The 24,213-nt window shown below is 45.8% G+C and overlaps 2 protein-coding genes across 3 annotated transcripts in view; one reads left to right on the top strand and one right to left on the bottom strand.

Annotated features, from left to right (window-relative positions):
• Window positions 1-24,213, top strand: part of LOC119169507 (vascular endothelial growth factor receptor 1) — a 154,116-nt gene that overhangs the window by 73,844 nt on the left and 56,059 nt on the right. The window lies entirely within an intron of this gene.
• On the bottom strand, window positions 2,418-22,051 carry LOC119170246 (uncharacterized). Its single transcript, XM_075882756.1, has 8 exons — window positions 21,162-22,051; window positions 17,958-18,101; window positions 15,075-16,338; window positions 14,069-14,283; window positions 7,317-7,547; window positions 5,162-5,305; window positions 3,648-4,685; window positions 2,418-2,678 (listed from the first exon to the last, which is right to left on the bottom strand). The coding sequence occupies exons 1-8, from the start codon at window positions 21,337-21,339 to the stop codon at window positions 2,533-2,535; spliced, it is 3,360 nt and encodes a 1,119-aa protein (XP_075738871.1). The 5' UTR covers window positions 21,340-22,051; the 3' UTR covers window positions 2,418-2,532.

The following is a 24,213-nucleotide window of genomic DNA, read 5'->3' as shown; positions in this document are numbered from 1 at the left end:
AGAGATGCCTCGTGGTTTTCGTACCACACTCGTGCAGAGTCTTGCAACGCAATGTAGACGTTACGCAGCTTGCCTTCCTCGTTCCACTGATTTAGATTTCCCACTCTCTCGAAATGCTCTAACCAGTCTTCGGCGTCCTCGTATGGGTCACCATGAAACACCTTTGGAATGACCGGTTGGCTTACGATGAGTTGTGCCGGCGTAACTTGGCTCGTCATGGTGGTGGCGGCGCTTGTCTCCGTCACCGATGCCCTTGATACAGAAGGGAGTGGCCCAAATTCTGGCAACTCTCCTCGGATACGGCGGCTGACTCGTTGGTGCACCGGTGTAAGCTCCACTGGTTGCGGCTGGTCAGTGCTTGGACTTCGCTCTTGCGTGGGGCTCGGAATCATGTACCCAGGCTCCTCCACCAGAAAATGTAACGGATATAACAACCTCACAACCGGGACGTCCTATTTACAAGGTTTAATAAGGGCGAACTTGTGCCCAAAGCCAAAAGAACTACACAGTAGCTGGGAGAAAGCAGCGAACGCTCGTCGTCCTCTTCTTCTCCTCTTTTCTTTGCCGCTGCTCGGTAGCAGCTCGTGCACAGGCTGGGCCGGCTCGTGCCTTCCGGCGGGCTTCATGAGTCGTAGCGATGCCGTCAGCGTTCCTCTTTTAACAACGTCTGCGTTGTACTGCGCCTTAGCAATTCCTCGTGGCAATATATATGTATATAGGGTTTAACGTCCAAAAACCACCGTATGATTATGAGAGACGCCATAGTGGAGGGCTCCAGAAATTTCGACGTGCACTCAAATCTGAGCACACAGGCCTACAACATTTCCGCCTCCATCGGAAATGCAGCCACCGCAGCCGGGATTCAATCCTGCGACCGGCGGGTCAGCAGCCGAGTACCTTAGCCACTAGACCACCGCGGCGGGGCACATATGTACAACTAACTATAGCCAAAGTCTCAGAGACTGCAGTTTGCAGAGGTATGTGTGAATGTGCTATAAGAATGAACTAAAGTTGTGGCCGTGAATTCTTTTACCCTAGTGAAACCACGTGTGTGTGCAATGAGGTGGCACAAAAAATGTTAATAGAAAATAACGAAAGAAACTGCAGTTCACTTCATGCTGCGGCTTCTTGCAAAAGGCGTTTGTGTAAATACGAGCTAATAGCCGTGACTTACTTATCTCGGTTGCACCTGTAACACTCTAGCGTCACTAAACAGCCAATAAACAGTTCAAAACTGCATCTTAGGCGTAGTGACAGCAACCGTTGCTATACCTTTTAGGAGCTTGCTCGGCAAGCTTTTTTATGCTCACGCCTTGTCTGGTGGCGGCTTCCGAACGCCAATGCCAGCGTTTTCAGTAAACACTTCTCCGGTCGCTGCTCACGGGGTCCTCTCTGGTGATCCCAACAATGCTCACTGGATGGCGCGCCACCGCTCAAGGCGTCGGTTTTTGGTGGCCCGCGCCCTCGCCTCCTCGCGAGTACGTCCACTAAGTTCTCGTCGTTTCGTAGGTGCAGCAGAACGTAATAGGCTCCCTACGATGATTGTACGCACGGTTACTTAAATCCCGCCAAGCACCCTCATCTGCCTGCTCTCAAGTTCTCAACCCCGTTCAATAACGCCTGATAGCTTCACGTCTGCCATTTATGAGCGTCAGGCATTTGACTCACGGCAGCGGCCAGAATGGTATAAAAGGGGCAGGTGGTTAAAGTGTGCCGATCGGCGTGGCCAATGGTGTGCAGAGTGGGCCGTGGAATGTGCCCGACAACTCTGCCTTCGACGTACACATGATGCGCTTTCTACAGAAATGGTTTTGTCAAGAAACGTACCTTGCACCTCCGGGCAAGCTCATCTGACATCATTCTTTTTGGGGATATGGAGGTGATTTTTTTTCTTTTGCTACAAGCCAAAAGAATCGACACTTGGGATTGTTGGTTGACATGCATGGTATAGCTGGGGTCTAAGCGCACGGAGAAAGACACAAAAGAACACATAACAAGCGTTTATACGCAACTAAAACTTTATTGAAGAATGAAGAATGCAAAAAAGTTTGCCTTTCTAGATTATGTTTCCAGATAATCTTTTTGCTTTTGTTAACTGACTGTTCTCGTGTTGCCATGGTTGTCCTTTTGCCTTCACACATGCCATGATCTTTATTTGGTGCATTCACACTCTCCACTTTTAAATAAATATTGTAGTGGTGAGATAAGCTCTAGTCCCGTGTCCATTTGTGTCTTTCTTCGTGCGCTTAAACCACAGCTATACCACGTAAGTACAAGCTGTTTTACAAATTCAATGCTTAAGAGTGCAGATGAAAGTCCTATGGGTCTGTGGACAACTTTTGATAGGCAAAATTGAATGGTTTTGTTGCTATATTTATGTGATCGCTTTTAGATGTCACATTTATGAACAGGCCACATAGCACAACACATAATTTATTATCCTGGCCACAGGCATGGGCATAAATTCGTTTTAGCCTTCCCTGTGCCTGTTTGCATCGTTGCATCTCTTTATATAGGTAAGAGTGAAATACTTTAGTGACGATCTACAAATACACTTTTTTGAGTTTGGTAACGATTCCGGGCTGTGTGCAATAACCAAAAGAATAGCATCACGCATGTGCAGCTGGCATACAAGTAAAACAGGCCTCCATAGCCCCCGATGTGATCACGGAAGTGACCTGCAATAAAACACACAAAAAATATATAGGGGCGTCAGGGGAAAAGAAGTTGCCTTGAGGTCACACACACTTCCGAGTATTATTGCACAGCGTCTTTAATGTTTACATCTAGTGTACTAGCTTTTTTATGATAATGTGGTTACATTAGCTATAAAGGTCGTCAGGCACATATTTTGCGAACAACTGAGCTGTACTGAAGATTTCATAAACACTTGACTTCACAAAGCTTTTGCTATGCCAAACTAGCTCTTTCTAGGGACTGCAACGCATGGTGATGCTAATATACAGGGCAGATAGTATATTCGCCAAACCACAGCAGTCAGCGTAATTATCCAGGATAAGTGGACAGTTTATATGCTGACAGCTGCATTTTCTGGGAAATTTTTTCGAATTAATGACATTGCATGCTTCAGAACTAGCATTCTCGTAGGTGGTCGGCCTCTCGCCGCTGCTGCCTTTCATATCAAAAGCAGTCCATGCTGCCAAAGCATGTCTAGCATAAGCTTGTTTAACAGAGAGCTTACGCATGCTCGCATCGATTTTAAACCTTAGAAGAACACATCGCTGCCAGACTATGCCATACTCGGGACCTTTCTTTTGGTTCTCACACCAAGCAACTACCTGAAGAAGTCAGTGTATTTTCGGGTTCTATGTGCATCCTTGGTCCACTCGTTTCTTTCTTGTTTGTTTAGCGAGCTGGCATACTTAGAAGTTTCGCACAAACATGCTGAACTGGCCTCTTCACTTGTCAAGCGAGTTCCGCTTCTTTCAGTGCTCGAGTTTTTGAAATAAGCCATGGTAGCCTTGCATAACAAGGGCCATGTTGCAATTTTCTCGATGTGGGAGCCTACAGCCATTACGACGCGAACGCTCATAAGTAGCTTGAAGGAATCTACTAATTCTCATGGTGACAGTAATTAATAGGTTCATTTAAACCACGGCATCTAACAAGTGTACCAAGGCTCTTACCTATCAACAGTGGTCGCAGGAGGTTGGCGAGGCCGACCAAGCTCGACCCTGCCCCGAAACACAGAGGGTAGCGACGCGCATCGGTAACTTCCGCGTAGAGAACTGGAACTAAGGCCAAAGTTGAACCGTTGCACAAACCGGACACGACAACGCACACAAACAACGAACCGAAGGAACGCGCTACCGGCATCAAGGCCAACGCTGCAGCCCAGCAGAACAAGCACAACGCGGTCCAGCCGCTCCTGGACAGGTATCCCTTGTCCGTCACCCAGCCAGAGCTAAGGCGCGCCACAACGTCTGCGATAGAGTACGCTGGCACCAGGAGCACGGAATTCCACTTGGGGACACCACAGTCGACAGCAAAGTCGATTATCACAGTGAGGCACGTTACCATGTTGGTGAAGACAACGAGGTGAGTAAGCGTCACGAGGTAAAAGTGGGGGCTCAAAATGAATCCGTAGTTATGATCTGTCGCTGCTGCCCTATCATAGCCAAGAGTCCGACGTCTGGTCGATGCGATGACCTTAAGTGGTGTATTCTTTTCCGAGTCTCTCGTTGGAAACCCTTTTAGGTTTGATACATATTTAGAAGTGCTTTTCTTTGGCAGTACCGGTGAAAGTAACTCGTACCCTGAATCCTCCTTCAATGGTTTGTCAGGCAGCACGTCCACTTTATCACACTGGTAAACAGTAGCGCTCGAGTCAGTGGTAATGACCTGCTCTTCCGGAACTTTCTCCTCTCCGAAACCATCTTCTTTATTCACTCGCTTGTGTTCGGCTGTAAACAGTGACGATGGCTTCGGTTTGTCCGGGTCACCGCAAAGCATAGCCGCTGGGACTGCGTTGAGAGATATACCTCCGCATATGAGTAGCGCTCCCCTGAAGCCGTACTGGTCGAACAGAAGCTGAAGCAGTGGAGGGAGGACGAATCCTCCCACGGACAGACCGGCCATGTTAAGCCCAGACGCACTGGCTAAGTGTTTAACGAAGTGCTTGTTGATAGCCACCACGTTCAGCCGGATGCCACCTACGAATATTCCTGTTCAAAGAGAAACCACTCATTAAACCATGAAGAGAAAGAGGCGTTATGTTCAACGATAGCTGGAGATGTTTACCCGGCTGACGACCTGTCATGCTTGTCGCAATTTCAGGCGAAAGGCACAATAAATATAAAGAACTATAGTCGAGTGCTCACGCAGCATTACTTGAAACATGAGCATGAAACGGTTGGCATAACATGGTGATATAATCTGGTCGGAATTGGTGTACCAGCTTATTAATGGTAGTGCAGTGACATATCACTATGAATCATTGAAGGATAAAGCTGGTGAAAAATGTATGTATAGCGGGCAGCTATGGCCTGCGATTCACTACCCCGTCATGACGTTTTGTCGCTTTTGGTGAGGTGGTTTGCGCATAGGCACACATTTAAGGTCATGAAATTCGTGCAGCACAATTTATATTCAGCAGCACTCTTATAACAATACTAAGTTTAACATCGGACACTATGCTTACCGTGCAAGACACCCAGTACAAAGATTAGATACCAGAGGCCCGTGGTGAAGTAGCAGGCTGAAACTAGCAGAGCGCTGAGTGTACAGGAAACCACAAGGATGACCTGGATGGAGATGTACTTGTTCAGGATTCCTCCCAGAAGGCCTGCGCATTTTTACTCTGTTGGAGTGAGATAATTTTAAAAATTCTCATAGTTAGGGAAGTGAATCAATAATCACAAGTTCGAAGTTGATTAGATGAATTAAAGGGTGTCCTTTCAGCTCGTCTACTCAATATAATATAAATAAATAAATAAATGAAGAAATAAATAAAGAAAGAAACAAGGAAGGAAGGAAGGAAGGAAAGAAAGAAAGAAAGAAAGGAGGGAAGACGCAGTGTACACGGCTGCATGCGTTTGAGCCCACATAGTTTCTTGCGTTTCTTTTTTCTTCTTTTGTTTTATTTATTGAGCTTTCATACTTAAGCTTTGAAAAAAAAAACATCTTTGAGAAGAGGACACGAAGGTTAACCAATCTAAACCTACTTGGCAACCCTGTACAGGCTAAAGAGAACTGAACTCAGCTATGTAGAGAAACAAATCAGGAAGCGACTGATTAATAACCCAGCGTTTCCTTTTTTTGCCACACAGTAAGAGAGAACAGCTTATAAAGCAGAAGAGCCGAAAAAAAAGTGCACGTATATACTGCCAATTCTCGATAATTACAGTATAAGTAAGAAAGAAAATCATGTACCTGAAAACGACAAAAAAAAGAGGAGGGGGGGTTCCTTCCATATATAAACAAAGTATCACATCAGTTGATGAGAAGCGAGTAAAAAGCGAGCATTTAAGTGGCGCTTTCTGTCCCTCGGAATAAAACATTTGCTGGTTGACATGGCGATCCAACCAATCAATCGAGAGCAAGTCTGCCGGAAGCATAGAATTAGGTTTATAAATTGCTTCGAAAGCGTGTAGTACCAGATTTCACTCCATGCATGCGGGAAATTTTGTGTGGATCAGACGGGTCATTGCGCTAACGATAGGACAAGGGAGCGGGACAATAGCGTCAAACGTGCACGCGGTGGTTGGTTCGCCATTCTCTTTAGCTCATCCATGCGCTCACCTGCATTTGGGAAATGTGCGGTGGTGAGTAAGCTCATCAGATTGCGCACTTGGGTGACAACTGTGGCAGCCCCCCGTCCGTTGCATAATCGCCTAAGGAAGTGGATTACTTAAGTAAACGGTTTTCGTAATCTGTCTTTCCTTTTGCGTTGTTGTTATCTATAGCATGACTCGGTATCATGAGAAAAGTGATTTTGTGTGAACTCCGTGTGCGTTCCTTTCATATATGGGTGCCACGGTTTTTCATGCTGTTCTTTGAAACAAGTACCGTACCGTCCACTCTTAGGTTGAACGGGGCTCAGCGGGGTCGCTCTCTGAGGAGCAGAAGCGCATCCAGCGCGGCCGCACATTGAAGTGACGCAGGTACGCAGAAACCCACAGAAACTACTACATCGCGTTGTCTGCTGGAACGTTGGCTGTATAGGGAGCCTACATGAAGCGCTAAAGCGTGATGCTCTTGATTTGCTGCGGTAAAGCAAGAGCAGCGCCTTTCTGTGCTGTTTATACTTCCGATGCGTAGCCGTGCTGGGTGCACTGCAGAGCGCGGTCGTGCTGAGCCGTGTTCACCCCATCGTGCTTCACCCTACGAACATCGCTGTACAACCAGCAAGCCCAGCTTTCCGCACTCTGCCACATTCACTTTCGGGCCGCTCTTGGAGGGTAGTTGATACTTTTGTGCATAGCCCTTCTCAATTTATATTCTTTCTCTGTTTCTTTTGCATCAGGTTGGCATAGGTTGCTTGGCGTACTCCTCCTTGCTTTGTTTGCAAAGTAGCGATCCTGATTCCGATCGAAGAGTGACAGTCAAAGCTAACTGTATCTAGGTGGTTTGCTTCAGCAATGGGGTGAGATGACATCTATGCAAACTTCTCTTGCTCTGACGTATGTCACGCAAACGGTGAATCGAAACAAGAATTTCCTAGGTTGACGCACATTTCACTCTCCCCACTCGTCCGTCATTAGCGAGTCGATAAAGCGCTCACCCGCGCGCAATATTGGCGGAGCACACGAATCGATAGTTTGCTCTTACTTCTCGGGTACAGTTCATGTTCTCACCTGCGAGTAGGTAGAACGTTGAAGTGAGGCTGACAGGCCACGAGGCTTCCTCCCGGGTCACGTGGAATGTGTTTAGAATGTTGACGTACACCACGCCGGCAGCACCGAGAAGCGGGTAGGCGAACACGTTGGTCCAGAAGCATGCGCCAGCCACGACCCAGCTTCTCTTCGAGTCCATCGTTATCGAAGTGTTTCGCGTACGAGACTCGACAGCGTTCACCAGAGGAGGCCCTGAGAGGCTATTTTTTTATCCCCCTCAGTCGCACTCCCTTCTGATAGCGGGCGAGGGCCGCCGCGACCGCTTCCCCTTGTTATGGGCGTGTAGAGAATCCTTTTTGTTTTTTCCTCGCAAGTCCTTTAGCGAGATAGGCGAGACGTCTTATGCTGTTGCTTGTTGCTTCCTTAGTGTCTAATGGCGCGTGTCCTTCGGATCTGTTTGTAATATATGTATTTCACATTGGTTGCTGACACCCTTCGGCCAGATGTCCAAAAAAATAGACAAACATAGAATGATTCATACTTTGGAAAGGTCGTGCGCGCGTGTGCCAATGCGGTTTTTAAGAGCGTGCATGGTCTTCGCTATACCACGATCCGTATACAGACTTTTTCGTCGTGCTGTACGCCTGTGGGTGTTGCCTAAAAAAAATTCTTGGGTGAAATGTAGAAGACAGGCTGCCAAATGCGCTTGTGGAAGTTCTGTTATACCTAATCTCTCACGCTTGAAATCACGTGGCACGTTTTTTATGGTTTAATGGCTCCTGACGTTTTCCGGTGCAGCGACTGTGAAAAGTCAAATTAATGACTAGTAGGGAAAAGGCATCATAAAGAAAAAGTGCACCTTGATATGTAATCTGAGTGACCAGACTTCTGTGGCTTGCTTGCTTGGATGCCTCTTCGAAAGGACCTCTCCGTGATTCAGATTTAAGACTATGCATACATGCCGTATTCACAGAACCATACCGCATGTTTGCGGAATTGAATCCCCGCTGCGGCGGCTGAATTTCCGATAGAGGCGAAAACTCTGTAGGCTCATGTGTTCAAATTTGGGTGAACGTTAAAGAACCTACAGGTGGTCGAAATTTCCGGTGTTTCTGGTGGTGATATCTCTATTTCTCCCAGAAAGAAAAAAAATGGAGGGGACCACGGGTCTCAACCATTCCGCCTTTATCGTAATGCGACCACCACGGCCGGTATCGGACCCGCACTTTGTGTTCTGCAGCCAAGCCCCATGGCCACAGCTCCACAGTGGTGGACGCACCTTTCCCCCTCGAGCGAGCAATGTGGGCCACCTCTACAATCTTGCTACCAAGTACATTTATGCTTTTGAAAATTGCTTAAGTTTGATAGGAAGCTTGACTGTAAGACTGGAATTATCCGCTTCGGTTTGATTGGACAATTGGAATTACCCACACATATAAATTTTTTTTTTGGTAGGAGCGCGCGATGCGGCGGTGAGGCTTAGCCTGCCCGTCGCAACGTGGGAGAAGCCCACTGCCCGCTAGTCGTGTTTCTCAAGACTACAAATAAGGCTCTTCCATCCAACCACCGTTCCTTATGACAACTTGCACTCTTTGTAGCATTCCGAAAGAAAGTAGGCATTGTTAATAAGTACGGACCCGAGAAGGCTCACAATGTCCAACTATATCCAGCTCTTCACGTACAAGTAGCAGTTTATCGTTTGATTGGTTCTTCATCGATAGAATCAAAACAAAACCTTTTAGTATACAGATAGTAGTATACAAATAAAATAATGAAAACACGGTTTTCATAGCCCAACAAAGCACAATGAGTTTCACGCAGTGCACCGGAAAGAGGATGCACTGCTGTACGAAAAGATCGCGCATTAAGCAATTCACATCCAAGTGTGACGCCGCTCGTAAAACCTTGCGATACAGGATGTAGAGGCACAATTCTAGATAAGTGGCTATTGCAGGCATTTTGCAATTTCGCCATCTTAACTGTAATGTAACAAACGCTTGCGTTTAAATCATGACCCCACGCCAACTGTCCTTTGCAAGATAATGTCGTATATTAGCCGACAAAAAAAAAAAAAAAAACAGGTTACACTACTTGTCACGCGTGATCTCAACCGCTCGTCCTGGAAACAGCCCCTGCTCCAGTTTGCATATCAGGGCGCTCTTTATAGCACCTTGGCTGGCGAAATGCTCTCGGAGGCTTGTAGTGCTCTTTGTATCAAGCGCTTCCTACAATATAGAAGTACAGCTGTATTTACTCCTCCCCAACCGTGAGGGTCGCATTTCTATGGAGGTGAAATGGCAGAGGCCCGTGCACTATTGCGATGTCGGTTCACGTTAAAAAGCACCAGATGGTCAAAATTTTCAGAGCCCTCGACCACGATGTCTGTCATCATTATATCGTGGTTTTGGCACGTGAAATGCCAGATATTATTGTATTATCTTTCTTCCTACTGTGTTGCTCCTGGAAAAGTGTTAATGTTACTTCTTGAATATATATGAATATGTATGTATGTATGTATGTATGTATGTATGTATGTATGTATGTATGTATGTATGTATGTATGTATGTATGTATGTATGTATGTATGTATGTATGTATGTATGTATGCATGTATGTATGTATGTATGTATGTATGTATGTATGTATGTATGTATGTATGTATGTATGTATGTATGTATGTATGTATGTATGTATGTATGTATGTATGTATGTATGTATGTATGTAGCAGTTACGGAAATACTCGTGCAGTACTTATAGCCCGCTTAAAAGACGTGCGCATTCATATGCGCATCGCTTTAGAATAATTTGATGTGATGTGTAGATTTCTTGACGTGCATGCATATTGGGTGTTTGATGCAAGAATCATATGCTAAAAAACACATTGTTGTGTTTTGCATGTAGTAAGGTTTCTTTAATTAACATTATCATCAACAGTAATGCAAGTGGGTTTTAGTCGTTTTTACATACAACTGTATAGACAAGGAAATACATTTATTCTTGTTGTTTCACAGTTGCATGCATACGGGAAGGTATAGACTATATTAGAGCCAGCCATACCAATAGTTGAATTGTTTCGAGTGCGAATTTTCCATAAACTCACAGGTACATTGAATCAATAAATGAACACAGTGCGTCTAAAGCGAAACAAAAAATATCGGGAGAAACAATATGCACACCTTGAAGTTGTGGGCGTGATATTACTCCCTGTAATGTCATTTGCGCCTCGTGACGCACACGTGTCTCGCAAACAGGTCGTATTTAGGTTGAACAGCCGCAAAGTGGTAGGTGGCGCAGCACTCGGTCGTGTTCACTATCATTCATCATCATCATGGTTGGTGCGGGAGCGCTAACAGTGCCACCCTGCGGCGACTCTAGGTGGCCACACAGAAAAGATTCGGAAGTATTTTTGGCACGAATGGTCGTGTACAGCGGTGGGTTCATGGTTCCATGGGGGCGGCACCATGGTTTGTCTCCCGTAGGCCTCTCGTGGTGAGTTGGCGACGCTAAAGCCAATGCTGCCTTCTAGTTACCTTGTGTTTGTCCTTATGTTGATTGAGTGTATTGGAATATTGTGTAAGACTGTTTTAGCGCGTCATTCGTGGCCTATTTGTTCCGGCTGGCGATATCGTCGATGTAAAAACAATTGAATAAATCAACACGATGTTTTGGTTTGCTCGGCCATGACCACTGTCTCCTTCTGTTCCGAAAGAGTCTCTCATTTACAGGTCACACAAAGTTCACGTGAACGAAAACACGAAAAAAAGCTGTAGATTTAGGGCATAAACTCTGACGAAGGGACGAAGCAGTGTGTATCAATTGAATAAATATGGCCTTCTTTTTTTGTTCTGGTTAACAACCTCTTATTTTGTTCTTGTTAATCTTCTGTTCTGTCATTCGCTTTGATTGATGGGTAGTTGAATTTTGATGTTTTCACGAAGTTGTGGCCTTTTATTTTGTTCGTTCTAGTTAACAACATTTTGATAACTTTTTTGTTGTTCACAGATGTTTTGGTTTGTTCAGATGTTGTTGACGTTGCCGCTTTGTCACTGTTATGGTGTTGTGACTGTCTATTTTGTTCTGGTTAAGAGCCTTTATTCTTCTGTTAGATGCGGAAGCATCTTATACTCGCGCCTTGTAGTGCGCCGTCCGCGCCGTCCGCGCCGTCCGCACCGCTTCTCAAACATTCGACAGCTGACGCGCGCGCATGCGCCGTCGCGCCGTCGCCCACTCTTCCACCATCTGCGCATCCCTTCCTCCTCTACACACCGCGCGCGCTTCACTCCTCCACCATCTGTGCACCCTTCCTCCTCTACACACCGCGTTCGACATCTACAATTCTCCTGATTCTCCAGTGGACGCGCATGTGGCGTCGCGCTTCGAGAACATTCAACAGCTGACAGTGCATGCGCCGTCGCGCTGCATATATACTCAAGGTCGGCGCTCGCTCGCTCAGTTGCCGCTCGTCGGTTGGTTTGTACGGCGCGTCGACGTCCAAGGTCGCGGTGAAATGAATTCCAACGAATCCACAAACACAATGATCGACGTCCCTTCGACCAGCGCCGCCCTTTCGCATACGTGTGTACGTGTTCACTCATTTAACACCCCCTCCTACAACCACGTTAACCAATTTAGCCATCGACCCAAGTATGTCGCAATTTAACACCCCATTTCACAACCACGTTAACCAATTTAGCCATCGACCCAAGTAAGTCGCACTTTAACACCCCGTTAACCAATTATATGCTCCGCATCCTCCTCAGTGTTCCCCCGAGGGAAGCTGCGGGCAATTTTTTTTTCTTGCTCACTTTTAGCTCTTTCATATGCTCTGATTAATGGGTGGCTAAATCTCGGTGTTCTTTACAGCGTTGGGGTCTTTTATTAGATGCGAAGCAGCTTAGGGTCGAGCTCAATCTGATGTGCACGTAACCACGCCTACAGCGCACGCGCACCGCGCCCCATCTCTCTCCTTCTCTACGTTCCCCACTCTCTCGCCTCGCAACCCGACGCAGGCAGTGTTTGCAGGCGAGTTTCTTGATTGAAAAAAAAATTGCCCGCAGCTTCCCTCGGGGTAACACTGAGGAGGATGCGGACCATATAATCGGTTAACGGGGTGTTAAAGTGCGACTTACTTGGGTCGATGGCTAAATTGGTTAACGTGGTTGTGAAATGGGGTGTTAAATTGCGACTTACTTGGGTCGATGGCTAAATTGGTTAACGTGGTTGTAGGAGGGGGTGTTAAATGAGTGAACACGTACACACGTATGCGAAAGGGCGGCGCTGGTCGAAGGGACGTCGATCATTGTGTTTGTGGATTCGTTGGAATTCATTTCACCGCGACCTTGGACGTCGACGCGCCGTACAAACCAACCGACGAGCGGCAACTGAGCGAGCGAGCGCCGACCTTGAGTATATATACAGCACGACGGCGCATGCACTGTCAGCTGTTGAATGTTCTCGAAGCGCGACGCCACATGCGCGTCCACTGGAGAATCAGGAGAATTGTAGATGTCGAACGCGGTGTGTAGAGGAGGAAGGGTGCACAGATGGTGGAGGAGTGAAGCGCGCGCGGTGTGTAGAGGAGGAAGGGATGCACAGATGGTGGAAGAGTGGGCGACGGCGCGACGGCGCATGCGCGCGCGTCAGCTGTCGAATGTTCGAGAAGCGGTGCGGACGGCGCGGACGGCGCGGACAGCGCACTACAAGGCGCGAGTATAAGGTGCTCCGCATCTAAAAGCCGACTGCTCACGCTGCACAACTATTCACTAGCCATTACACGGATCTTGACCTCCAAGGTAGTGCTGGTGGGAGATTTCTGCTGTGCGTTGTTGAACAATAAACACTCGCAGTGTACGCGATAACTAAAAGCGTACTGCGGGTCTCTGTGTCCAATGGGAGTCGTCTGCCTCTCATTTCTCATTAGCAGCGAGTGGCATGTTCCAGTGGTAAACACCGGTCCATAACTGCGTACTTCGCGTCTCCGCAGGTTTTTCTCCTGCGCAACGCCGCAGCGAGCGCCAGCGTCAACACCGTATGTGTAAGCGTTAGCGCCCGCTGCTTCACATCCACACATGGTTTCCTTTCCCGGGAGATGGCGCTATTTTAAAAAAAAACGTGTGCGCGCTGTGTACGCTCTGTAGATGGCATAGAGTTTCTCAAAATTAACTACAGGGCACTCTGGCACTGCGATCGTTCAGCGACTATGGGAACGATGGGTAGTACACACATTTGCCTAGTTTTCGTACTTGCGGGCGGCGAATCGTACTTGCGGTTTCGTTTATTGCTGTGTTTCGGTTTTGTTTTTAAAGAAAGATTGAATGCTTTTGAACTTCGTAAGCCAATTTGGAAAGTAAGTCTAAAAAAATAAAATGGTGAAGCGCAACCGCTGAGCATTTGCTAATACTTGTTTCGTAAGAAAACAGCTCCAAGCCACACGAACACACACGGAGCCAAAGGCAGGCCAGAAGTACGAAGCTTAGACAAACGTGTGTACTACCCATCATTCCCATGCTCGCTGAAGCGCCGTGCGTTGCAGCTCCCATAGACACTAGCGCCAGAGTTCCCTCTAGTAAGTATTGTGGGAAACTCTATGGTAGATGGTATTGCGCACGGATTTTTCGCACTTGCGCTTCTACTATGGGCCACGGCGAGGCGAGCCTCGACAACAATGGTCGGACATTGCGCGACCGCACACGGTCGCCCCAAAAACCCTGTATCATGTGCGAAACATACGTATTTATTTTTTCGAGTTGTCACATGCAATCGGTTCGTCATGTTCTGAGAGTGGACGATGGCGACAGCGTGCACATGAAGACGACTTCTAGTGGGAGCACACTCAGGTTCTGTACGCGTTTTATTCTTTCTGTCTTCGGCTTCTGCAACACTTTTCTTGCAAGGCCACGTAAGTCCATCGCAACGCCGACAGCGTGCTGCACGTTCCGGTCAGAAGAAAAAGGCCCGAATAGTTTCCCAGGTTGTCTCTGAAGTAGCCTGCGCAGTACAACAAAACCAAAATACATATCGGGGGTGAGTGAATGGAAGAAAAAAGGAAAGGGAAACTTGCGATAAAGACACAAGCGTTAATGAGAACATGGTGCTTCGCCGTACTGAGCATATACCGTAGAAGCGGTCATTAAGCGCACAAATTTAGGGAAACTGATAGCATAACGCTTGATTGTCGGGCAAGATACATTCACTTCAACTTGTGCGGTATAGCGCATTCGACTGATTTCCGATGAGGCAACTTGAAAGGCCGGAAATTTACATTTCCTCTTTCAATAGCAACGTGTGCCCGATAATTCAAAACTGTCACAGCTACGGATTATGGGGTTTACACTCACAACTAATAAACTTTTGAGCCGATGAAAGAGCACTGAACTACGTAAACTGTTGCGAAGTGGCAGTCAGTTGCACAGAACCCAACAAAACGCATGCTATTTATTGTGACGTAATTGCCACCTAAATGACACAACCAAAAAAAGTATTCACATGAAAACAAAGTTTCTTTTTGTTTGTTTTTCATGCACTTCAGCGGCAATCATGTCCTAAAGTAAAAACCAACTAAGCCATGAGCATTTTCTCCCAAAACATGATATTGTGACGGGCCGACCACAAGTATAGTATCCTTCAACACGCATTCAAACACGCAAGTATCCGAACGTATCGATAACTTAAAAGAAAAGTACACTATGCAAATTACGCGATATTCATTAAGCTGCCTAAACTTGAGAGAAAGACTAAGCTTACGAATCCGTGAATAGCATTTATTATACTTCCTTTACCTGCACTTGCCTGTTAAAGCTGGCCTCGGCAGTCCCGTCAAGCCCACTAAGAAAGAACTCAGTCCGTAGGCAACACTGAAGCGACCGATGTCCACCACCTCCATGTACAATACCGGGATCAGTGGCAGCGTTGATCCGTTGCACCAGCCCGCCACTCCGGACACGATCACGAGCAGCACGTAGGAATCGCCAAACGCGAAGGAAAAGTTAGCGGCCGCCCAGACCGTCATACAAAACGCCATCAACGCCTTCCTGGATAAAAATTTCCTGTCTGTGATCCATCCCGAAGTCAGCCGTGCCGTAAGGTCCATCCCGGTGTACGCCGAGATTAGAGTGAGTGCCCTCCATCGGTTTATGCCGTGGTCCATGGCGAAGTCAATGATAACTGTGGAGAACGTCATTGAGTTCATGACGATAACCATTTTAGACAGAACCACGACGTAGTATTTGGCGAGTGCGAGGAAACTGAAGAGTTCCTTAGCCGCCAGAAGGGCCGACTTGGCACCTCCAGGAATACTATGGGCCGCTTCCGTAGTAGGCAGTTCCGCAGAAGCTACTGAGAGCTTGCTGGAACACTGTTCTGCATTAAGAGTTTGTTCTGGCTTCTGCACAGGAAGTGTACGCGTCGGAGGTCCGTGGCAAATGTCTTCTCTGGCGGCAGCATGACCTTCGCGAAGAACATTTCGTACGGTAACCACTGCATCCCCCGACGAGCTAGCTCTCGTCTTTGTTGCTGGGGAATACCGTCCGCAGGTGAAGTTTTCGTTCACGCTCAAACATCGTGCGCTGCGTGTAATCGCGTGCACATTTTCCGTCGATATTGTTCCGTCGGCGGAATCACTCGACTCAAAAGCTGCATTTTCCAAGCCTCTCTTCCAGTTGTGCTCCGGTATGAATGACACCTCATTTTTACTCTGCAGCGATCCGCTGGTTGCTGGTGACTTGTTCGCCGCCTCCACAGCGTTCGAATTCTGGAGGTTGTGTTTAGTCCCATCCGCCGTTTTTTGTGTCGACTGAACAGGCTGCTTCGGCGCCGGTATGCGCTGCAGCAGTGTGCCGGCAGTTGCGTTCAGTATGGTTCCGCCGGCGAGCAGGAATGCGCCTCGGAAACCGAACTCGTCAAAGAAAAACTGAACGGTGGGCGGAAAGACGAGACCGCCTATGGAGAAACCGGCCATGTTGAGTCCAGAGGCCACAGCTCGATACTTGGTGAAGTGCTGATTGATCACTGTACTTGACAAAGACAGCTGGCCTACGCTGAGTCCTGAATGAAGTAACGACAAAAAAAAATGGCACCGAAACATTGTAGGTATCGTGCAGTTCAGCCTGGGTGTTTGCATAGGCTTGTACAATAGAACCATGCTTATAATAATCAGTGAACTATTGTGCTGCTGCTGCTGGGTCGTCGCTTCAACATCAAATAAATATAGCAGAAAACATTTGAAGTAGCTGTGAAAGACAACGACAGCTTTTTCGGGTTGACCACTTGATATCCTCAGGCCAATTGTGCATGTAAACTCTGACGGGTACACAAGCAGACACAACAATAAGCGACAATATTGATGTCCTTCACAACGCCGAATGATACTCATATGGTTTGTATAACTAGACTTTGTGCGCAAACTTTAGTTACAAACTACATCTCGAGGTTCATATCGAGTATACACCCGTTAAAGTTCTGTAGCAACCTCCACTATTACTCCACTGTGGGCAACTTCATAGTAATTACCAATTAAGTACCCTACGCTCGACGCGGATATGTGTTGCTGTCAGGACAGTGGGCAAGAAGCAAGTGCTGTCAATGTATGATCTAAGTGGGCGATCGTGTCTGCATGGGCGTAGCCATTTTGTTTCGTCATTACGATTATAGCCATTTATTGATGCAATAATTAAATGCATATGTACATGTTTAACAAGCGTGGAAGTCTTAACTCTTTCCAATTATCCCGCATTGTCAAACAGAACTACGTTTTGCTGCGCAAGCATGTGGTTTGCTTAAGCCTCGCAGCTTCCACCCAGCTGCAAACAGCTTGTGAGGGAGAGTATAGCCGAGAACAATGGTCTCTGCATGGGAACGCGCGACTGTCTTGGTTTTTCGTGCGAGTTCGTCCAACTATCAATGGTGGCCGAAGTTAGAAAATGAGTGCTTTTCAAAATACGTTTCAAGGCTAGGTGAAAGTTGAAACTATGCGCTGCGCAATTTTTTCGAGTCACTTTTAAAAAGTTATATCAGTATCATGCTTTTGCAGTGTGCCATCTTAATACTCATAGCGTCCTTCTATTGAAACCGCTCGTGATCGCACGCGCATATGGTCGCAGTAAAATAAGAAGACCAGACTTTGCCATGCCATGCCACGCCACGCCTCGTCAGGTTTTACTTCGCTTGGCTTTCACGAGAGGCTTTGGTGATGATTAAAATTACAAAACGGTACAAAGAGAAAAAAATTACAATAAATTTTACAGAGAAATGTCAGACGTGGGATTCGAACCCACGCCTGGAATGCCGGACTGCAACCTCATTGCAGCGCCTTAAACCACTTTTCCATCCTGACAGCAGAACAAGTTCCGAGATACGTAAACATGTGTCAAACGCAATTCGTCACAGAAGCACTCGACTCGGTTCTGTTCTTAGCTTCAGATATGAACAGAGACTTCCATTTCGTAAGTTCTTCACGCACACAAAAGCCACTCTCGAGCGAGTGCTGCTTCAACGGAAGCATGCAGTTCATTTTGCCAGGTTATTTAAGTTACAAAAATCAACGATAGAACACCACCTAACCTGACTCATATTTCCCAACCCAGCAGCAGTCGCATTATGCTTTTGATAAGATAACACTGCGGGAATGCGCTTTATCACCAACACTGGTTAGATAAACCATTTACCGTAAACGACTCCGTACAGAAGGGCAAGGTACGTGACGCCGGTGGCAAAGAAGCACAAGGACACCGCGATAGCAGCGACAAGGCACGCGGTGAAGGTGATCTTCCAAACGACCACACGCCTCGCGAGTATGCCGGCTATCAGGGCTGCAAAGAGACGACAGAGTTGATGCTGTGAGTGCTCCGTGAGGGGTAGCCACTATCTTTCTATTTCCGCGAGAACATCTGAAGGCCTTTCACGATAGTGTGTCGAAATATCGAGCACTATGCATGAATTGCATCACCTCGTTCGTGATAGCACGTGTGACCATGAAACTGCGTTAATTGGTACTACTAAACGGTGAGCTCAGTCTGCCTATCATCAGTATTTAGCTTTTACACGGCATCATGGGTTTCGAGATTAATGGGAGCAATGTCACTGCAGTTTGGTACCTTCGCTTTCTGACTACATTGCTATAGCTTTGGTCACATATGATCATATGTTAACAGAAGTCCTTCGCTTTTTTGTGGACGTGTTGCGCAAAGTGAAGTCCGTGATTATGAGGGCTACCTGTTTGAAGTGGGAGTGACAAAGTATGAATTCTGTCCGAGCCAAACCTCCATAGGCACAACGTTCGGTGATTTAATGTCAAATTATCTGTCATTCGCCTTTAAAGACTGCACGCATGGTATTGGGGGGATTAGAAAAAGTGGGTTACGATTTAGAGTACAGGGTACTCTGCTACGGGAGAGTTTAAAGCCGTCCCCGAATGGTATTTGGAAAAGGTTATTGTTGGGCTAGCCGGTTAACAGTTAATAAAGGCGTTGCAGCAGACAGAGTCAGATACTGTCTACCTCATTTGTGCTGCTTTCAACACATGTAACAGTGCGCAAAACTGAAAACGACGACAGAGACAGAGTCAGAAGAGCGCTGACTTCCATTTGTTTATTCCCATGTCAGCGCCCTTCATAAACGCTTGTCTCGCGTCCTCTTCAGTGTTGTGCGCTGTTACTTGTGCTGAAATGAACCAACTTGTCCAGCAAGCAAACACCCTTGGGTTCGTTTTACCTCACACTGCCATCGCTTCATTATACATGTCACTTTATAACAATGACGCACTGACATAACGGAAATATTCGTGGCTTTCGCTTCATGCTAAAAAATGTCGACTTTTTGTCATGTATACCTGTCGCGTATTCTTTGTGTTTCTTCGTATGTGAGTTTGCTTCAGCGTTACAATTTACGCCAGTCGGCAAGCACAAAGTTTCCCAGCAAGACGCTGCATACATTATGAGGTTATATGTACGATGTGTTCCGCGATGATGGCATTTAGCGCAAACATTCAGACAAGAGACCAACAATAAAATCTAGACGCAGTGCACTCCTCCAACTAACTTTTTTTAGAGGAACACACAGGTAAGCCTACTAAAGTACCAAATAAGAGAGAAACAAAGAGAAGACAAAAGCGAGATTATTGTGGCTGAAGAGTTCGCATGGTGCGCCGACGCATTCGTAAGCACGCCGTCGCTGCACCTTTGCGACAAAGAGCTTTTGTCTACGATGCGGCGTAGGGACGGGGGCAGTATGGGCACGACGCTGACGCGTCCAAGCGTGCATATTTTGGGTTTTATCTACTTTTTTCGGTAAACTCCTCATCTTTTGCTTTTTTTGTCTTCTCGTATTTGTTCAAACTTCTGCATATATATATATATATATATATATATATATATATATATATATATATATATATATATATATATATATATATATATATATATATATATATATAGTGGGAGTAATATTTCAATGGGCCAGTTAGTCTTTGTGAAGGTATGGGATATGGCACAACGGGAGCGTTGTCAACAAGGATAAATATATTTATTTCCCAACAGTTTCGGGAGGGGTCCTCCCTTCATCAGGGGATGAGTTATACCAATCTCAAATCAGAGGGATTCCTTTTTCTCTGATTTGAGATTGTATAAAGCTGAGCACCATCAAACTGTACCTTAATTCTGATGAAGGCCAGACTCTAGGCCGAAACGCCAAAATAAACCACGTTGTGACCGCTCACGGAGGATTTACTGGACTATATGCAACGCTACGGCCACTCAACCACCATGCCTGCCTACATATATATATATATATATATATATATATATATATATATATATATATATATATATATATATATATATATATATATATATATATATATATATATATATATATATATATATATATATATATATATATATACATATTTCTGTGTGTGTGTGTGTGCCAAACAAATAAATTTTATTCAGAAGAATGCACTGCGTCTGCGTCCTCTTGTTTGTCTGTTACCTAGTTTTTGCACTAATACCGTCTTAACTCACAGTGTTACAAATCGCCCAACAGGCAACGTTGCTGATGTGTTCCTATTTGTGTTGTCATAAGTCAGCGTGGCGGTTTTAAGTCGTGCAAGGGAGCCTTACAATGTTGTTATAGTATCAGCAAGTAACCCGGCTGCTGCTCTGTGACTCCCCATATATCTGCTTGTCAGCGCTGTACGTTCAAGTACTATTAAGCTGAAGCCCGCACAAAATGAACGTGCGAGTGAGTGCCCGGAATAAACGCTTTGAGTTCGCTATGCAGGTATGGGGCTATGCTCAAGAATTTTAATGTGATAAGAACATTATATCACGGCTTCCTTATCATCCGTTACAGACACAACGACCAAACGTTAAAAAAAAATTTAATTTTGAACGAGGTGGTGTTTGAACATTATCCTCGTAAATTGGAAGGGCTGTTTCGTTGCGCTACCTACGACTATATTAATGACCAAACTGCGGGCCGCGCTATAACATTCTCAACACTCAGTGTAGTATGTACGCTTCAACTACGGGTGTCACACAATTCGGAAGTGTTTAGAAAGTGAGATTCCTTACAGGTACAGCCGCCCAAAACTATATATCGTCTGCAGCGGCGGACTTTTTGAGCACCACATGATGGAAACGAAGTTCCTGAGGATGGTTGTGAGGGCACGTAATATGTGGCAATGCACTGGCCTGCATCCTTTCTGGAACTTAGTTCAGTCATACGACGAAGATACACATAAAGAAATGGCCACTGACGAACAATAATAAAGATTAGGGAGACTGTGCATCGTACGGGGCACTGTAGAGAAACAAATGTGGGACATCATAAGCCTTCTACACGTAGGGTGCAGGAGGGGATGTCATTGTCACCTGCAGTAAAGTAGCAGGTAACCGCCAGGGTCACCGGCCAGGCGGCCTCTTCCCGCGTCGTCTTGAAGGTCTCAATGATGCTCACGTACACCACGGCTGTGGATCGAATCATGGTGAACGAGAAGACGTTCACCCAGCAGCAGCCCACGGCCACGAGCCAGCTCCTCGGCGAGTCCATGGCGCGATTGTTGCGCGCTTGGCGTCGACCGCTGCCGCACTGCGGTCCCGTTCGCTTTACGGCCGTGTACCTCTTATCTCCATCCTTGACAGTAACACAAAGGCCGAATGGTTGCTACGTTGTCTGTTAGGTCGCGTGTGTGAGTGTACCCGAAAGACACTAGCTGCTAAAAAAAAAAAGGTGAAAGACGAATGCACCCGGTATAACAGCGAAGGAAGCAGTACAAAGATATCTTTTTTTTTTTTCATTAGGGAAGTTCGCGAGAAGTACGGACCGGGAAACTTTCGTGTCTTACGAGAGGTTAGTGATGGTCGTGTGCCTAACATGTTTGCAAACACGCAATGCGAAGGTTAGTAAGATGTTTCTGGCAGTCCCACTGTTGTCGAATGGTCGTGTGGTGTTCTGAAAAAAAAAACATTGTTTTTGAAACAAATATTTCGCACATGTAACCACATCGAGGGCCCGGTTGTGTTCGCCTTACGTTGTTGAAAATCTGAGTGATGGGAGAAATCCAGGAACAGGACAAAAGGTTTTGTACATCTTTGGGAAGTCTTGGTGAGGATACATAAAGATAACTGTCAACTGAGAGCAACTACTAAATGGAAGCTCTGATTCCAAAAAAATGCCCTATATGACGCTTCTGTATGACGCGACGATCATGTAAAACTTCGAATTATGTAAAACCTTGAAATCTATTGTAAGCTTTGATAATAAGTTCAATTGATTACACCCCCCCCCCCCCCCTTTCCGAGGGGCCTCAGAGCGACTCGCTCTGAAGCCCCTCCTTATCGAGTTAGCGCGATGCACCCAGAGACTATATATGATGCCGTTATCAAGAGACTTACCGCTTTGAATAGAGACATCGACCCGCCATTTGAGCTATCGAAGTAATCAGTACGTTATCCGGACATCGCAACTTTTCTTTTTCTCTCCATTCGCAAGCTAGTGGTCTCATGCTGCGGTATCGTGAGTGTCGCCAAGATAAATAAACAAAGCTGAGGTGCGTTTTCATTATTATTCGAAGAAAATAAAGTGGACAGCAAGAAAAAGAAATAAGTAAGGTACATATGGCAAGGCAAGCTCATGGGAAAAACAACTGTACGTGTTGCCAAGAGTAAGTTCATTTTCAAGAGTTAACCACGTAAACCTCAAGTACTTCAGTTCAAAGCCATGCTCCCATAATCCTTTGTGGTGTTTGTTCAGCAAGTACACAAAAAATACTCTTTACTTTTCCTTATCAACCGTTTCACTGTACATCGTCAATTGTGTCCCACGTGTTTGTTTTCTTTTTCTTTACCCTTGCATGCTTACAGGCTAGAGCCAGTTTGTTGGAGCTGTCTATCATGACCTCCTATAAGTTATAATCAACAATGAATACACGATATCAGCATTTATTTGACTATACTTCATCTCAGATGTTTCGTTCAGCACTGTAAAAGCTACAGCACCCCTTAGCCAATACGAAGGGCGTTTAGCCCCTCGTTTAGCCCCTTTTGTAAGCGTTCTCTCTTCGATTGATTTGATTCATTGATATGTGTGGTTTAACGTCCGAAAACCACCATATGAATATGAGAGACGCCGTAGTGGAGGACTCCGGAAATTTAGACCACCTGGGGTTCTTCAACGTGCGGCCAAATCTGAGCACACGGGCCTACAACATTTCCGCCTCCATCGGAAATGCAGCCGCCGCAGCCGGGATTCGAACCCGCGACCTGCGGGTCAGCAGCCGAGTACCTTAGACACTAGACCATCGCGGCGGGGCCGTTCTCTCTTCAAAGCATCTCGCTGGAAGGGTCGAAGTTTTCTGAATTGTGAAAAAGTCATGTACTTACCTCACAAATATCCATTTTATGAGATCAGCCGAGATCAATCCAGGGGCCTTCTGTTGTACTGCACTGACTGGCTCCTCAGGACATTAATAGAGATCTTTGTCTCTCTGTCTGTGTTTCTATTTGGTGTCTCTTCAAAACTATGAGTGAACTCCACGTAAAACCAGGCTAAAGCTCACTGCTTACGTCAAAAGAAAAACACGGGAACTTCGACAGATTGAAAGAGTAATAACTTTAGATGTCTGCAAATTGTGAATTTCAGAATAGAGTCGAATAAGAATCGAACACTAATCGAATAGTTGTTGCATTTTTTTAAACTGACCTAGAGTAATACTAGACATTAGTTGAAGCAAATAGCTACATACACTCGCAAAGTAACTTTACCAAGACTTTGAACTGACGAAAAATACTGCCAACGGAGGTAAGCTCGTATACCACAGTGACTACATAGTTTTTGTAGCTTTAGTTTGAAGTACAGTAGGAACTTCAGTATTCAACATGATATTTCGTCTTCACCTATAGGAATAAAACTGTGGCATCAAAATTGAATGTTAATGAGTCACCATCATCCTGACTCTCGTGATGATGACAGCGTTTACACTTTCGCTTCGGCGGTGCAGGAGTTCAAAGTAATGACACCATTATCCTGCGACCAATACATATAGTTTCGACAGTCTCGTACGAGCTTGAACCGCATGCATCTTGGTAATTGAATAACCAAAACAAAAAAATGGTCCCTTAACGTCCCAACGTTTTGTTTCTTTGGTGTTTTCCCGTCTGCGCTAATTATTCCAAAAGTATTCAAAGATTTGTTATTCATCCGGGCACCAGGTTGAATTGAACGCTATTTTAGTTCAGTGCATTTCGGGCTCTATTTCACGATTTGTGTTAAACCCCCTTTCTTTTTTTTTCTGTGATAGACCTTCAAGAACGCCTTATCCTCAAACAAATAAATAACAAAATAGTTAAATAAATTTGAATTTGTTGAATATTCACCCACCTTAAAGAAACTCCCATGGTCCCTTATGTATTTGCAAAGGATATC

The sequence above is a fragment of the Rhipicephalus microplus genome, chromosome 2 (genome assembly GCF_043290135.1).
Source record: "Rhipicephalus microplus isolate Deutch F79 chromosome 2, USDA_Rmic, whole genome shotgun sequence".
NCBI lineage: Eukaryota > Metazoa > Arthropoda > Arachnida > Ixodida > Ixodidae > Rhipicephalus > Rhipicephalus microplus.
Note: the sequence above shows the minus strand (reverse complement) of the source record. Positions and strands in the feature narration are given on the sequence as shown.

Bases quoted from the DNA above. Each gene is read 5' to 3' on its own strand.
- LOC119170246 (XM_075882756.1), bottom strand. From the start codon at position 21,339: ATGGACTCGCCGAGGAGCTGGCTCGTGGCCGTGGGCTGCTGCTGGGTG. The intron at 5,306-7,316 runs GTGAGAACATGA...AAAAATGCGCAG, and splicing joins AACGTTCTACCTACTCGCAG to GCCTTCTGGGAGGAATCCTG. The intron at 2,679-3,647 runs GTAAGAGCCTTG...GTTTTATTGCAG, and splicing joins CCTGCGACCACTGTTGATAG to GTCACTTCCGTGATCACATC.